The 17,367-nt window shown below is 35.7% G+C and overlaps 1 protein-coding gene across 1 annotated transcript; it reads right to left on the bottom strand.

Annotated features, from left to right (window-relative positions):
• Positions 1–2,844: 2,844 nt before the first annotated feature.
• On the bottom strand, positions 2,845–16,704 carry LOC122135946 (histone acetyltransferase KAT5). The gene is made up of 9 exons (XM_042717204.1): positions 16,646–16,704; positions 13,175–13,237; positions 12,598–12,846; positions 11,931–12,020; positions 11,644–11,784; positions 11,428–11,521; positions 11,042–11,201; positions 10,072–10,153; positions 2,845–3,656 (listed from the first exon to the last, which is right to left on the bottom strand). The coding sequence occupies exons 2-9, from the start codon at positions 13,235–13,237 to the stop codon at positions 3,522–3,524; spliced, it is 1,014 nt and encodes a 337-aa protein (XP_042573138.1). The 5' UTR covers positions 16,646–16,704; the 3' UTR covers positions 2,845–3,521.
• Positions 16,705–17,367: the final 663 nt, after the last annotated feature.

Raw genomic sequence — 17,367 nt, 5'->3', positions numbered from 1 at the left:
CATTAATAGCATGCCTTAACACTGAGCTAAGTGTTGCTAGCATGTTTTAGCATGCTTCTAGAATTTTGCCAATCTATTTAACACATGTTGATGCTTTTTATTATTTTGCAAGGAGTCCATAACAGTGTTAAACAAGTCACTTCCTGTTGCCAATAGGTGGCGCCATGACTATAACCCGAATACGGGCATGTTGATGTGATCAGGACAGGAATCTTGTCAAACGTTTGAAGTTTGGGGCAGATCGGACATTGCTGGCCTGAGTTACAGCAACTTCCTTTTTCACTGCATTAGTAGCATGCTTTAGCACTTAGCTAAGTGTTGCTAGCATGTTTTAGTATGTTTCTAGCATGTTCCCAGCCTATTTAACACCTGTTGACATTTTTAATATGTTCCTAGGAGTCCATAACAGTTTTAACCATGTCACTTCCTGTTGCCAGCAGGTGGCGCTATGACTATTTCTGAATTTGGTCATGAGTGTTTGTTCAGGACAGAACACCTATCACACATGTGAAGTTTTGGGCAGATCGGACATTGCTTGCCTGAGTTACAGCAACTTCCTGTTTCACGGCGAAACATCAAATTTTGTCAGGCCGCCAGGGACACACCCCTTGACGAAAACTCAAAACCTTCGCAATTTAACATCACAAATGTCTTATGATGACCCTCACCAAATCTGAAGACAATCCGATTAAAACTGTAGGAGGAGTTTGTCAAAGTACGAGGCATGGAAATGGCAAAAACTGCACAAAACATCCTACAGGAAATTCAAAATAACTTACTTCCTGTTGGGTTTTGGATTTTGTACCAAGAGACTTTTTTGTAGATAATGGTGTGCTACACGTTTGTACCAGTTTTCATGCATGTACGTGAAACGTAGCTCGAGGCGCACTCCGTTGAAATTTAATAGGTGGCGCTATCGAGCCATTTTGCCACACCCACTTCTGAAACCTATATCAGATGTAAATTTTCGCCAGTTCTGATGCGTGTGCAAAGTTTCGTGAGTTTTGGAGCATGTTTAGGCCCTCAAAAATGCGACTCATTGCGGAGAAGAAGAAGAAGAAGAAGAAAAAGAATAAACGGAGCAATTCCAAGAGGGTCCTCGCACTGCAGTGCTCGGGCCCTAATAATAATAAACAAAGCAATTCCAATAGGGTCCTCACACCATCGGTGCTCGGGCCCTAATAATAATAATAAACGAAGCAGATACAAGAGGGTCCTCACACCATCGGTGCTCGGGCCCTAATAATAATAATAATAATAAACACAGCAATTCCAAGAGGGTCTTCGCACCATCAGTGCTCGGGCCCTAATAATAAACAAAGCAGATACAATAGGGTCCTCACACCATCGGTTCTCGGGCCCTAATAATAAAAAAAATAATCCTAAGGAAAACAATAGGGCTCTCGCCCTCCAGGCTTGAGCCCTAACGAGTCCCATTCTGCCTGCCCTTCAAAAAGTGCTGCTGCTGTGTTCATTCAAGCAAAATTGCTGAAAAGTCATTATTGGCCACCAATACTCTTCCTCTGTAGGACATCTGGGGTAACAACCATTTCTACCTAGACAATCTGATGCATACTTTTTCCATTTAGACCCTCACAGTTCAAATTTCAATACATTACAACCAAAATAAATAACTAATATCTTAAAACCTTCAAATAGCCATTTAAGGTTCCTTCGCAGATGTGGGAGGTTCTCTGAAAAATCTTGACCTACCCAGCGAGCTTCACTTTTATCCCAATTCACCTAAGCCAGTGAAGCCTTCTCATAAACAAAGTGCACAATATGTTTGATTCCTGTGTACTATTAAATGGAGGTACTTTTAAAACCTATTAGCAAGGCATTTAGAGCAAATTTTGTATTCAGTAGTCAATAAAGCAACTGGTCTCCAGTTTTTTAAAAGGGACAAATCCCCCTTTTTAGGCAATGATGACAGTGTTGTTTTTATGGATTAAAAAAATTGTTTAAAAAGTTTTAAACTGTGTTCATTAGATTCATTTTCAAATAAAATCAATAAATAAAACATGTTATCAGGGGAAATTGCTCATCATTAGATTATACATTTGGATATATATTTAGACATATCAAACACTACTTTTTGCCAAAGTTTAAACATCTGTTTAGTTTAAATGTTGATTTGAATAGTCAGTTTTTGCATTATAATTGCAGTGAAACTTGAACACCCAAGCTTGTTACCAATAATCTAATTCAAACATCAAAACTTAATAAAAATGCAACAAAAATAAACAGTAATGGCTGATCCATCCATCTCTGGCTCTGATCTGATCTCAACCTTGAGTCTTTTGGCTTCAGCTAACCAGTAAAGACTCAGCTTTTGATCTTGCTCTGTCAGTGGGTGTGTCTATTTTGCACTCCTTCATCGTTGTGTTGAATGAATGATTTTATTTAGAAAATTTGCTGTTAACCAGTTCATATGTGTGTGGCTATTTTGCGCTGTTGATATTTTAGTTCAACCCAATGTTTTTTGTTGTTGGTCGTGTTTAGGTTTGTTTGTTTTCCTTCATCATGAATGATTTATTTCCTATGGCACTATTTTGTAATTATGAACCAGTCAGGTGTGACCTTTTTAAGGACCATTTTGCCTTTATAAAAAAAAAAAAAAAAAAAAAAAAAAAAATCATATCCAAAATGAGATAATCAGATAGCAAGATCCACAAACATCAAAGTTTTATACCATCCCAATTAAGTCAAATAGTATTCAAAACGTAAACAGCACCAGAGGGTTAAACCAACTGTAAAATAATAGGAATGATCTTTTTTATGATCTATATTTTATAATATAGAAAAATCTTTAAAGCTATTAAAAATTTAATTGCTAACAATACACAAGATTTTCAATTGTTTATTTACCTAAAAGATGACAATATTTTGCAGACAGTGTTTTGCTGGTTAACATTCAGTTAAAAAAAAAAAAAGAAATAACTGTAGAGGTATTCAAATATATTCCTTTGAATTTGACCCTAGACCCATGCAATACCAGTGTAGAAAAGACATTTATTTTAAGTCTATGTTATGTACAACACAATGACATTGTAAGGACCAATTCAGCAACACAGAGGGACAAGGTGTGACACGATTCAATTCATTTTCACTGAAGAGCTGGCGATTTCCAGCAACACAAGTGGCAGTGATCATTGGTGACATGATGTAGGCGTATCCAGCAATGCAGCAAAGTCGAGAAGAGTTTAACAATGCAAACGAATATTCATATTCATGATGATTTGTTGAAATGGTGGGAGAGAATTTTCCATTGAAAAAGACATTTAACAAGTAACAGACTGACATGAATTTCACAGAATTATGAAATTTGTAAGATTAGGTCACATAACATGCAGATGTGTACTGTGGAATCTTTAACAATATTAAACTGTCTCTGTCTTCTTTTACAAACTCATTTTCAAGTTAAGTCTGTATATGGAACAGTTACAGGGTCTTGAACTGAATTCCTTTGTGAGCAGGGCATTTGGCACATCAGCTGCATGCCAGCAGTCCTCTTACGGTCTTCACCACTTGCCCCTCTTGCTCCAGTCTTTAGGAGTAAAATGCAAACATTTGGGGTCAATACGGAGGTGACGCTTCTGCATGGCCCGTTCATGACCTTCCACTATGTCCTCTGATAAGTTGAGGATATACTGACCCTGCAGGGAGATGAACAAACCCAGCTCAATTTTTAAGCGAAAACACCAATTGACATACTACACTAAATAAAGGAATCTGCAAAGTTTTAAAATGCCCCTATTATGGGTTATGAAAGGTTAATATTTAGCTTTTGGGAGTCCCCCACAACAGGTTGACATGCATGCAAGGTGAAAAAACACTTTCATTGTCTTATAATATGCATTTATTTTTTCCTTTTTTGCTCAGTGATCCCAAAACGGTTCGCTCAACGATTCATTTTTACAAACCCCTCCTTTGCGTGACGCTAAACTGCAGTGATTAGTCTGATGACCTAGTCTGTTGTGACTGGTCTACTGCGTGCAGTGCATGTCACTAACAGAACACCCATCACCATTACTTAGCCCTCAGCTCGGTGGTAAACACCCCAACAGCCATGGTATATGCGTTAGCCTAATGCAGAATCGTATTGATAAAGCACTGCTGTTTGTACACCAACGTGTTGCTCTATATTTCATCAGAATTCCAAGTAATAACAACGCCAAACATTCACTATTCATCAACACATTTCTAGACAATTGCGAGCGAACAGATATTGCTGTTAGCCAGTTAGATGGAGACCGACAAGCTGCGCTGAGTGAACACAACACACACAACTAAATACATATTTTGCATGCTACAGTGGTGAACATGATTTCACCAAGTACAACATGTTCTTGGATCAATTTCCTTGTTGATCCTGGAACAACATTCCTATCAACCAATCAGAATTGAGGGATAACTTTTCAGGAAATATCCATTTTAGGCTTATGATTAGGTGCTTCTACTCCCTTGTTAATCAGATATCGTTCCACACTAATTTTAGGAATAAATTATGGGTAGGGTTAGGTTTAGGGGTAGGGATTGGGTTAAGTCTTTATTTTTGGACTGTTATGTTGATCCAGGATCAACAAAAGATGTTGATCCAGGAACATGTCTTACTTGGCAAAATCATGGTGACCATGCTACACAGCCGCAACAGTTTTTAAAAGACTAACTCCACTTTCAGAATAAAAATTTCTGGATAATTTATTCATCCCCATGTCATCCAAGATGTTCATGTCTCTCTTTCTTCAGTAGCAAAGAATTTAAGGTTTTTGAGGAAAACATTCCAGTATTTTTCTCCATATAGTGGACGTCAGTGGTGCTCAACGGATTAAAGGTTAAAAATGCAGTTTCAATGCAGCTTCAAAGGGCTCTACACGATCCCAGCTGAGGAATAAGTAACTTATCTAATGAAACGGTCGGTCATTTTCTTAAAAAAAAAATATTTGTATACTTTTTAACCACACATGCTCATATTGTCTAGCTCTGTGAGGCGCATGCGCACTCTGTCTGTTACAGCGGTTCAAGTCAGGGTATGTCTAAAAACTCCCAACACTTTTCTCCTCCAACTTCAAAATCATTCACATCATTGGTTTAAATTTTTTATTTTTATTTTATTTTTTTTAAGGGTGTTTGACCCTCCTTGCACATTCACTTTGCAAACACTGGTTCAGTGCTTCTGCAGCGATGTGGGATGATTTTGAAGTTGGAAGAGAAAATGAGTTGGGAGTTTTTCGACATACCCTAACTGTACCCAAATGGATTTACCCTCACAGTGCAGCGCACAGCATCTTCTCCACAGGAATCCGCTACGGTGTTTGAGGGAGGGGAGGTTCAAGTTTTCCCAGGTCTGCATGCGCAACAAGTGGGAAGGCATAAATATGCTAATGTTTCATGTTGACGTCAACTTGAAACAGCTTAAGATTCATTTAAAAAATGACTAATTTTCATGACTCGGAGTAGACTCTTTCCTTTGAAAGACAATAACTTTATACATGGTGCACTTTTAGATTTCAAACTTTGCATGATGTTTTCATTCACTTAGATCAGTGTTACACACTGCATGAAAGATAATTTAAAAAAAAATCCATAATGGGGCATTTTAAAAATCAAATTTAAGTCCAAATTTAAGACATTTTTAAAGTCCTGCACAAATAAAAGTAGTACTATATGAGTGAGGACAAAAACAAACAAAATGTTTTATAAACACGTCAGCATTTAAACCATTATTTAAAATAAACAATTTTTGATGATAATGATAATCAGCTTCTCGTCAAACCACCAGTTAAAATTTACAACATCGTTACGCTGTGTTAAAATATGGGTTGATTACTAGATTACTTTTTTAAATGAAAATGAAAATTCATTCTCTGCCAGTAGGTGGCATTTACGAAGCAACATAAATATAGTATATATACTAGGGGTGGGCGATATGACCAAATTCTTATATCTTGTTATGAGTAGTTTTATTTCACAGTAACAATATAGTTTTTTTTTTTTTTTAAATAAGGTCTTTTAGGGCTGGGGGGCGATTTTGCAAAAAATGTTGATTTTTCCAGAATGTTTCACCGATTCTCTATTTTTTTTTTTACGATTTTTAACTAGTCAACTTGAAAATGTAACTACAACATGATTCAAGTTATTTTTTCTTTATTAATCCTCTAGTTAAAGAAAATTCTATTCCAAGTGACGCACACATGAAGTTGCCAACGTGATATAAATGTTAAACAAATCACTTGTTAAATATCTTTGCAGAAAAGATGCAAAAACTACAACTACATATTGTACAAACTTGTCTTATGCATATTGTGTGTTCAGAAATAATGAGGAAAATTATTTTAGAAAATCTCAAAAGTCAAGGTAATTCAAATTGAAAATGACTGAAGGTATAACACCAGTAGACTTTTATTAACTATAAATGTTCTTTAAATACAACAGCAGCAGTTCTTTACAGGTTTTTTATTCGACCGTGCTGCTTTTGCATTGCTTTTTCTGTGTAAACGGATGTGTTTGACTGTTGTTCTAGTGTCTCTTGCAGTGTCTCATGCATGAAACGCCATTCTAAAAACACTGCGCTCAAGTTAAAAGACATTCACCCCCATCTTCTAGCATGTTTTACTTATCCACTGCCTGCGTCACATCTTTGTCAAAACAAAAGCGCTGTGTGAATGACGCTACATTTAAAAAGTTTAGAAATAGTGCTAAATTTATGGTCCTTCACAGACCGCGTCACATGCGAGCGTTTAATCACTTGCACCAACATGCGGTTGGATCGTTCTTTTCTCTTTACTGTTATCACGGCATATTGTCAAAGTGTCTAATTCTAACATTTGGTAATATTTATATTCAAAATTGCGATTCCTCGATTTCTAAAAAATAAAATTGTGGCAAAACAATAAATTTGAATTAATCGATAAAATCGGGAAAATCGCCCAGCCCTAAGGTCTTTAAATAAAAAAATTTGATACCATACAAATTTCAGAATTTTTGTCACCAGTGTCAATATCACAAAAAATACTAGCCTAAATTAAAAAAATTTAATAAAAAATAAATAAAAACCTTAAGCACACTGAAGACCTGAAAAAAGTCAGCGATTAAATAAGAATAAAAAACTAATTACTCTATTATTGCCACCTTCACATGTGTAGGTCTCTCTGACAGCACTCAGAAACAGTCTTTGACAGCGTGCACATATAGCAAAATGAGTTCTCTTTCATTGCCAATTGTGTTTCCATGGCCTAAAATCACTTGCTTTAAAACCACAATGCTTAGAAGCGTATGCAAATGTTACATTTTTGTGACCACTTACCACAGTAACATCACGTGGGCTTGTAACTGCAATAGAGACTATAGTCAAACATCACTACCGGTTGACAGATTTCTACTGGTTAATTGTGTCTATCGCTATATCGCCCACCCGTAATATATATAAAGCTGCACTTTACTTATAAACACTAATTTAGACATTATAAAATGGTAAAATACCAAGAAAATGCCATTAAAGACATTCAGTGGCCTTCAGACATACATTCATATAACCACACACACACACAAACAAAATTATTGGGATTTGTACAAATCATGTGAATGGCTTGTTTCAATGTCAGAACAGCATACAGTATAATTCATTAACAGTAGATCATAAGAAATTGCTTGTCATACATGTACACTATTCATTGATTGTGAACTGCTCTGAAACTGAAAGTCTGTTAACCATGCAACAGACTTTGAAATGTGCAGAGCTCATATTAATTTATTGAAGCCATATCCTTAAGTTTAATAACCACATTAATCAATCATCATGATTCCTGTTTTTCCATCCCCAAATTAGGGGTGGGTGATACGGAAAATATCATATCACAATCATATCACATTTTTTTTTAAGAAATATTACGATCCACGATTTTATCACGATTCTTTGTCATGTTGGTTTCTACTATTTTGCAAGTTGTCTGAGCAGTACAGCCAAATGAATTTCCCCATTTTAAAAAAAAGCCTTACAAGGTAAACAAATAAAAAAAGAATAGCAGACATTTAGGCCAAAGTGTGCGAAGATAGAAATCATTGTCATTATTTTATCTGTTATTAAAAGAACAAAGATAGGCTACACGTTACAAATACACAAAATATAAAAATAAAACAAAGAGTGCTACATTTTTCAGGTACAGCAGGTGTATTTAGCAGTAGCATTTTCTTAAAGGCATGTCTACTGAATTAATATAATGAAGCTCAAACAATTTAACATCAATTTATTAAAAGTTTTTTTTTTTAAATTACATGTTAAGGGCCCTATTAAATGTTTTCCAACCTTGTTTTATTGTTACCAAATTCTGTTTTAGAATGTCTAATTATTTGAAAGTATAAAAACAAGTTTAATTTATTCTTACAATAGCCTTATGATTTTTTTGCTCAGAAATTCTAAGGCATAAAACATTCATTCATTTTATCTTTTCAGTAATGAAAATGTAATTATTTGAAAAATGTAATTTAATATTACAATTAAAACAACAAATAAATATTGTATGATTATTCATATTATGCCGATACTGAACAATCTATATTTTGCAAGGGCAAGTTTAACCAAACTTTTATTTTGACGGGTTGCCGTGAATACCTTTACATTTCTGTGTGTATATGATATGAGGATAGATTTACAAAAAATGAAACAGTCAATTGCTCATGAAGTGACTCTCAGAGCAGCTCTGGAGATGTGGTTCATGTATTTATGTCGTCATGGTGAGACGGCGGACGTTAATATCACCGTAAGCATCACGCGCGCTTCAGTACAAGTACCAAACCACGCGGCTGCGTCATTCATTAACACAGAGACACGCAGAATTCATATTTAAATAGTCGTTATGCGGCTTAATATTTACAAATACTGTGTATTTGAATGTGTTCACTTGTGTGTGAGTGTGTTTGTGTGAGCGCGTGTGCGCATCGGGACGGTACTCCGCTGTGCGTGATACAGAGAGTGTGACCATGTAACGTGGAGACCGAATTGACATGCGTCATGTAAATAAGATCAAAAACATAAGGCTATTTAGTTTGTGTAATAAAAGAGCAAGGTATAGACCTGTTCTAGCGAAAAGGTAACTTTAAATGATTTCTGGTGTGATCTGGCACTATAGAGAAAATGTAATTAAAATGACCTCGACCTTCAAGGGGGGCGGGGGTGCCATTGGGGGGGGGCGCCCCCCAATATAATGGCAGGGGAAACACTGAGCTGTTTATGTGTGGAAAAATGTGTGTAACCAAACAGTTGCTGGTCCCCAGTTTCTTCAATAATATTTTGTAAATTTTTCCCGTATGAAAGTTAGTGTGGACCAGCAACTGTTTGGTTACCCACATTATTCAAAATATTTACTTTGGCGTTCAGCAAAAGAAAGAAATTTATACACGTATGGGACAACATGAGTGAGTAAATAATGAGAGAAATTTAATTTCTGGGTAAACTACCCCTTTAATGACAAGTGGCAGCATGTTTAGTTAGTAATGTCGCTTTAAGACCTGTACGCATCTAATATACAGGGATACATCCGTCTAAATCCCAACTATTTACTACCAATTTAAACCTAACCAACACAGAAAAAACGTAATCCTTGTGTGTTTTTGACAGTAATAGGCAAACACATAAAAGCACACGCAAAAAAAGCACGCAAATTAAATGTTTAACTGGCAATGCTTTAAAGCACATGCAAATAATGTACTTTTGCGATTGCGAATAAGTGTAGTGTCCTGTGAGTGTAACTATACTGCTGAGATAACATTTGATGTGAATTTATGTAGTGTTGTACAGTGTACTGAGATGGAGGCACGCTGTAGCATGATAGTACGTTATTTCTTCAAAAGCATATCTTAGAGACATTTTAATCGTCCGCGATCAAAAATTGTCATATCGCACACCCCTACCCCAAATGTAAGACCTCTTGAAATTATAATTAAGACCTTTTTAATAACATTTATGATACGTAAAACTTTTTATGGCCTTAAATTTTCTAAAACCGAACTTAAAACTTTTTAAGGACTCATGGGACTCTGGGAAATCTGAAAACATCCTAAGTGATCGCTTACCTTATAATAATTGATGAGGTTAAGGTATTGAAGAGTTGATATCACATCCTCTTTCTTGACACTGGTGATCTCACTGATTTCACTGACAGAATCAAAAATTGCCATAACATTAAAAAAAAAACAAACAAAAAAAACCTTAACCAACTATACAAGCTAACCTTTTTAAAAACTTGATTAAAACCACTGAGTAAATCAAAATGCACATGGGTATATCAGATGGGAAGAAAAAAATATTTTGCATTGAGAAAGCGATGTTTTTCATTATAATATTCTTTATTAGAAAAGAAAACAAACAAAAAACAAGTTTATCATTAGATTATCATAACTGTTCTAGACAATTTTATTAAAAACTGCATAAACTAAAGGCAGTAAAACAAATCTTACCATGACGTATGCTTACTATTTAATATATCACTGACAATTATTTTTTCTTACAGTAATGAAAATTGGGGGTGAGGTGTACTAGTGTTGTCACAATACTGGAATTTCTAATTCTGGAACGGTGTCTTGAAAAAAAACTGATATCCGATAATTTTTTCAATACCGATTAAAAAAAAAAAGTTTAAATATTAAGGGCATAAAATATTAACAATATAACAATCACAACAACAACATTAAGACAAATATTACTTATGAAATACAAATGCACTAATAATAATAATAATAACAAAAAAACTAACTTTCATTTATTTATTCTTACTATTTATTTAATTTGCAAGATTAAAATTAAACTGAATAAATTATGCAAATATAAAAGCATAACTGTTGCACACTTAGTTTAACATGTGCTCCCAAATGCATGTTAAATTAAAAAGCTTAAGCCCATGCAGAGACGGAATGAAACAAGCTGCTAAGAGATCACAAGCCTCTCAAATGTATAAAATACAGTGGAAAAAAAATATATTCACCCATATACACTTTTTGGTTCTGCTTTTTGGCATAATGAGGATAATCAGGTTATGACACCTACTTGATTGTGATCTGTGGCCGTTCTCCGTTCTCTGATTTGAGGTTCATGAGGATCTCCAGAATTGTCTGAGACCAGTATGAGCGGTAGGAGAGCAGACCCAGATCAGACAGAGGCTTCTCTGGAGTACCCGTTTTTCCTTCCACTTTCGAGAGCTCATAACCTGGCAGATGTGAACCAAAAACAAACAGTCAAGTTTTATTATTTGAAAAGGTTTGCTTATACTACCTACTGATTATTCAGAGATGGCAAGCAATAATTTTGAACCCACTGTAAAAATAAAATGAATAAATAAATAAATAAATAACTAAATAAATATATATATTTTTTAAATCATTCTTTGATTCTATGTTCCTCAGAAAAGACCAAATAACTGTACGTTTACTCACTAAACTCAATAAGTAGTTTGCCATAGCCTCTTCTCTGGTAAGGTGGTAAAGTCAAAATGCAGGCCACATTATAGTCTTCTGTTGATTCCTTTTCCTTTAATGGAAGGAAAGCACAGAATAAAAAAACAACATATAAACCAAATAAAAAAGGGGACTAGATAAAATGCAAAACAGTTTGAATATCAGTGCACTAATTCAAGCAGATCTGTAGTTTACCTTGGAGAAGTAGCCAACTATGTGGAAACCCTTTGAGTCATACTCTGTCATAACGTAGAAGAGGAAAGGATCTGTGTCATAGTACAGTGTCTTGTGGTCCAGGAAGCATTTGGCCAGTAAACACAAATTTTGTGAATATGTCTGTGTGGTAAAAAAAAAGGTCAAATGTATTTCTACAAACATATGCCCCACAATCCAATATTTGCTACAGTAAAAAAATTTAACAACAGTAGCATCTGTCTGATCGGTCAGTTCTAAACATCAATTATGAACTAGAGGTTACCAACCTTGTTTTTCCTGCCATCTATTTCAAAAAAGGATATAGTTCCTTTGCGATAGATCTCATTTCCTGGCGGGTGTCTAAGGTTGCATTTTGTCTGTAAATGTTATAAACCGGAAACAATTATCTGTGGGCATGTGTATTATTTCAAGCTAAATGCACACTACAAGACTCAAGCTTATTGTTTTTAATGTGTCTGGGCTCAGGTGTCTGCCAATGGAAAAGAATGTAGCTGCCAAGTAAAAATAGAAATCAGCAAAACAATGAAACTGATTCTATATATATACACATATATTAAATCTCCAAGTTTAAAAATATTAATGTTATATAAATATAGAATTTATATAATAGGAAAAAGCTTTTTGCAGTTTTACTGATTGGAATCATCTCAGACTGAATTTAATTATTATACCTGTAATGGAATCAGTTAAATAAAGTATGAACACATCGCCAGATACAAGTAGAGCATGACAGATTGAACTGTAAGAATAGCTTGACCTGCACAAATAAAGGACATGAGAAAACATAAAACATGTCTCGCCTCCTGCCCATTTTGTCTACTTTAATCTAAAATATAAAGAAGAACAGAACAACAAATTTTCCAATTTTTGATAACTTATATATGATGCTGGGAGTGTGTTTATTATTTTATTAAGTCCTAAAACAGCTCTCACCAGGTGCCTCTGTAGACACTTGAGGCTCTTGAGGTACTTAAGACAGAATTCACAAAGGTAGAGGATGGGGAGGGTTGTGAGCTCCTGTGGGTATGGAGAGAAGTACCACGGCTTTAACCTGTGCCGGCCCAGCTCAATACAGTCTATGTTCTTCATTCGTGTGACGATGTCATCGTGACTTCGGTCCGACACCAAACTACCAGTCATGCGAGGGGCAGAGGGGATGCCATCAGAACTGTCCTGGGAATCCTGAGAGCAAATACTAGAATTAGAAAGATGGCAGCAGTGCATCTAACAACAATAAATAACAAAAGCGGATGTCATATGGAATAAAAAAAAAAAAAACACCTCTAAACTTTGTTATATAGCTATCTTTTATTACCCATTTGTTATTACCAAATTACCTGAAAAAAATAATCAGTTAGAGAACTGAATAAAACCGACTCTTACATTTACAAGATCTAATTGCTTTTTAGTTAAATTTCTATTGTTTGAGCTTCACATTTTTGTCTAAAAACCCTATGCCTTCACTTTTACAGACACACAATAAAGGCAATGGGAAGTAAAGGAGCCGGACCTCTCCTGGCGGCAAAAAGACGGTGGAGCAGCGAGGGTTGTTATTCTGGAACACCTTTACCATCTAACAGAAAAACACAAGTGGATGCAAAGCTTTGGGACATTTTACTAAGGAGTGGAGGAAAAAAACAGGTAACAGAAAAAATTCAGCAAATTATGAATAGGGAATACAAAACATTTTAAATGTTTGATGATTAGGAGACAATGTGACTTGCAGCCTCATTTTTTACTTTGCATTCAACAGTCTAAAAATTTACTGTTTTACATGCTAAGCAGAAAAAAGCCAACTATTTATATAATATATAAGCCCATATGTGTATATATATATATATATATATATATATATATATATATATATATATATATATATATATGTACATACTAGGGATGCACGAGATTGGATTTTGCCGCTATATCCTATATGGCGATAATTTTCAACTCATTTTGGCTGATAGCCAATATCGCTATACAAAATATTTTTAATTTTGGTTAGTTTTTAACAGTAATTTTATTTGTTTAGGAATTAAATAAACCATAATACAATTCTTTTATAATGACAGTACACTAAAGATTTGAAAATAACTATAAATAAACTATATTGATCACTGCATTTTTTTTTTTCAGAAAGATGCAGTGGTAACCTTAACATTTTATTTTATGATTTAATATTTGTAAATGGCAAAGCAAAAGAGTTGTAAAAATTCTGAAAATCTTTTAGAGCTCATAATTTGTTTAAAAAACATATATTACACATGAATGCATAAATGAATATATATATATATATATATATATAATTTATATAATATATATATATATATATATAATATATATATATATATATATTATATATATATATATAATTATTTAACTTAAGTGTCATGTTTGTGATTTTTTTTTCATGTAAGATGTAGCTTCTGACCTTAAAATCAAAACATAGTCATGATTTTATGGTCTCAGTTACTGCTTTATTTAAACAGAAAGTCTATATATTAGTTGTGTATTTTGCTTTCATTTTATTAGAAGTAGGCCAAAAGTGCCTCCTATGTAATTAAAACTCGTTACTGAGTGGGCATTAGGACCAGGGGGAGGCTGCTGCTGCATGTGCTATTACGGTTTACTCTATCATACACCAAACACGTCATGCTGTACGTGCATTCTCAGTTTAAATGCAGCGATCCAAAACAGTGAATACAATCGCCATTCAGGCAAAACTTTGCCTCGAAAATGAGCCACAATGCTGACATGATCTAATTGCTAGCACACCCTGAGCACATGTGAGTAAAGGGATAGTTCACCCAAAAAATGAAAATTATGTCATTAATGACTCACGACCTCATGTCGTTCCAAACCCCGTGATGAACCTCCGTTCATCTTCGGAACACAGTTATAGATATTTAGATTTAGTCCGAGAGCTTCAGTCCCTCCATTGAAAATGTATGTACGGTATACTGTCCACGTCCAGAAAGGTAATATAAAAACATCTTCAAAAGTAGTCCATGTGACATCAGAGGGTCCGTTAGAATTTTTTGAAACATTGAAAATACATTTTGGTCCAAAAATAGCAAAAACTACGACTTTATTCAGCGCTGTCTTCTCTCCCGGGTCTGTTGTGAGCGCGTTCACAGCACTGCAGTTTAGTGATATCCGGTTGCGAATGAAATAACTCAATGTAACCGGAATCTCTTGAACCAGTTCACCTAATCGAACTGAATCGTTTGAAACGGTTCACATCTTACAATAAGCATTAATCCACCAAAATGAACTTAAGCTGTTAGCTTTTTTAACATGGCGGACACTCCCGTCTGAGTTCAAATAAACCATATCCCGGAGTAATTAATTTACTCAAACAGTACACTGAACTGAACTGCTGTGAAGAGAGAAGTGAAGATGAACACGAGCCGAGCCAGATAAACGAACGAACGATTGACTCGTTCCCGAGTCAAGAACCCGGTTGCATTCTTTTTCGGATCACCAGTCATTGATGGGGAATGCTGTTCTTTTCGCGCACCGGTTTCTTCGCGGATCTAGTTCGATCATAAACCGGGTGCCGAAAACCGGTTCACATCAGTTTTTTGCGCTCGACTATAGTGACTATTCATGATGGCGTGATTACGGCCTTGATTCAAGCCTGGTCTGGTCTTACGCCCGCAACTGCATAACATTAGCACAGAATCACAGCGTTCAAATTAATCATCAAAAGAACCAGTTCTGGGTTCAGAGCGGCGCTGTGTGTCAGTGCTCTCACGCATGCGCATATCATCAGCTCCTCGGTTCTGCGAATCGGACGGCGTCCGGAGGAAACGGTTCTTGACTCAGAGAACGATTCAATCTTCGTTCGTTATCTGGCTCGGCTCGTGGTTCTCCCATCTTCAACTGATCCTCTCTTCACAGCAGTTCGTCAAGATGTGTACTGTTTTAGTAATTTAATTACTACCGGGCTTTTGGCGTTTATTTGAACTCAGGGGAATGTCTAGCCATGTAAAAAGTTTAACAGCTTAAGTCTATTTGTGGATTAATGCTTATTGTTGAACAGCGAACCCTTCCAACACGATTCAGTTCGATCTAGGTGAAACTGTGTTCAAGAAGATCCGGTTACATCCGAGTTGATTCGTTCGCGGAACTGGATATCTACTAAAACTGCAGTGCTGGTGAAACCGCAACTCAACAGTGACATACCCGGGAACTGGTGAGAGAAGACAACGCTTTTGAACGATAATAAAGTCCGTAGTATGTTTGATTTTTTTGGAACCAAAATGTATTTTGCGATGTCTTCAACAAAAAATTCGGTAAAACTGGACCTCTGATGTCACATGGACTACTTTGCTGATGTTTTTATTTTACCTTTCTGACCGTGGACAGTATACCGTACATACATTCTCAAGTGGAGGAACATGAAAGCTCTCGGACTAAATCTAAAATATCTAACCACCTGTGTTACGAAGATGAACGGCGGTCTCATGGGTTGGGACGACATGGAGGGTGGAGTCATTATGATGACATACATTTGTTCATCATTATGTTTCTTAGGGCGGCTGACAACTTATGCCCGCGTAATGATATTCCTCCGTATCAGCAAGACATATCGGCCTACATTTTCAGCCGGGGGTCTAAGGACACCCCGAGGGGGTGTGGGCCAATTCCGGATATTCATACAGATTAAATGATGTGTGCGGGACTGTTAGGGGGGGGCCCTAATATATGTACACACTACACATACAGGTGCATCTCAAAATTAAGAATATTGCATTTTTTGTATCTTTTTATTTTTTTTTTACTTATTTCAAAATAGTGAAACTTTCACTATAATCTAGGATTCATTCATATAACTTGGGTATACGTACGACATCAATGTAAAATAAAACATTTCTATTCCTTGAGATGCCTTTTTTTTCTTTTTCTTAAAGCCCTATGCCTTCACACTTTTTACAGACACACCCACAAAGGCAATGGGAAGTAAAGGAAGCCGACGGACCTCTCCTGGCGGCCAAAAGAGACGGTGTGAGCAGCGAGGGCTTGTTATTCTGGAACACCGTTACCATCTAACAGACAAACACAAGTGGATGCAAAGGCTTTGTGGACATTTTACACTAAGAGTGCGAGGAAGGAGGGAAACCCAGGAATTGAATAGAAAAATTGCAGCAAATGATTATGAATAGGGAATACAAAACATTTTAAATGTTTGATGATTAGGGGACAATGTGACTTGCGTTCAGGCAACAATGTGACTTTAAAAAGATTTATTCTAACTGACTAAGCTTGATAAGCTTATGCCAGCTACTTCTAGACAAGTAACACTGAAATGTGTAATGTTTGAGTGTTAATCAAAACATGGGATTAAATCATTTTTGAATACATTTAACAAAAAACAGCAGTCATGTTGTACTAAGAAAAACATCTGTCAATCGGAGCCGTGAAGGCCTTAAAAACCTCAAAACCCTCTCCGTCCCTCCACAATTTTGCCTTTTTCTCCCCTGTGCTGAGAAAGGAATAAGCGACGTGTTGTGTCCATTCTTCCAGAAGAAGAAAAAAAGGCCAAAATTAAACCTGTGTTTTACCTTAAAAAAAAAAAAAAAACCCAGCAAGGCTCACTCAACATGATTCTGCTGTATTTATATTCTTATTGTAAGCTGATGATTACATAGCAGGGATGACCTTATGTAACAGATTTAATTAGCAGAGCTTCAATCATTTGAA

Source organism: Cyprinus carpio, chromosome A3 (assembly GCF_018340385.1).
Source record: "Cyprinus carpio isolate SPL01 chromosome A3, ASM1834038v1, whole genome shotgun sequence".
In the NCBI taxonomy this organism is placed as follows: domain Eukaryota; kingdom Metazoa; phylum Chordata; class Actinopteri; order Cypriniformes; family Cyprinidae; genus Cyprinus; species Cyprinus carpio.
This window is presented reverse-complemented; position numbering and strand designations above follow the sequence as displayed.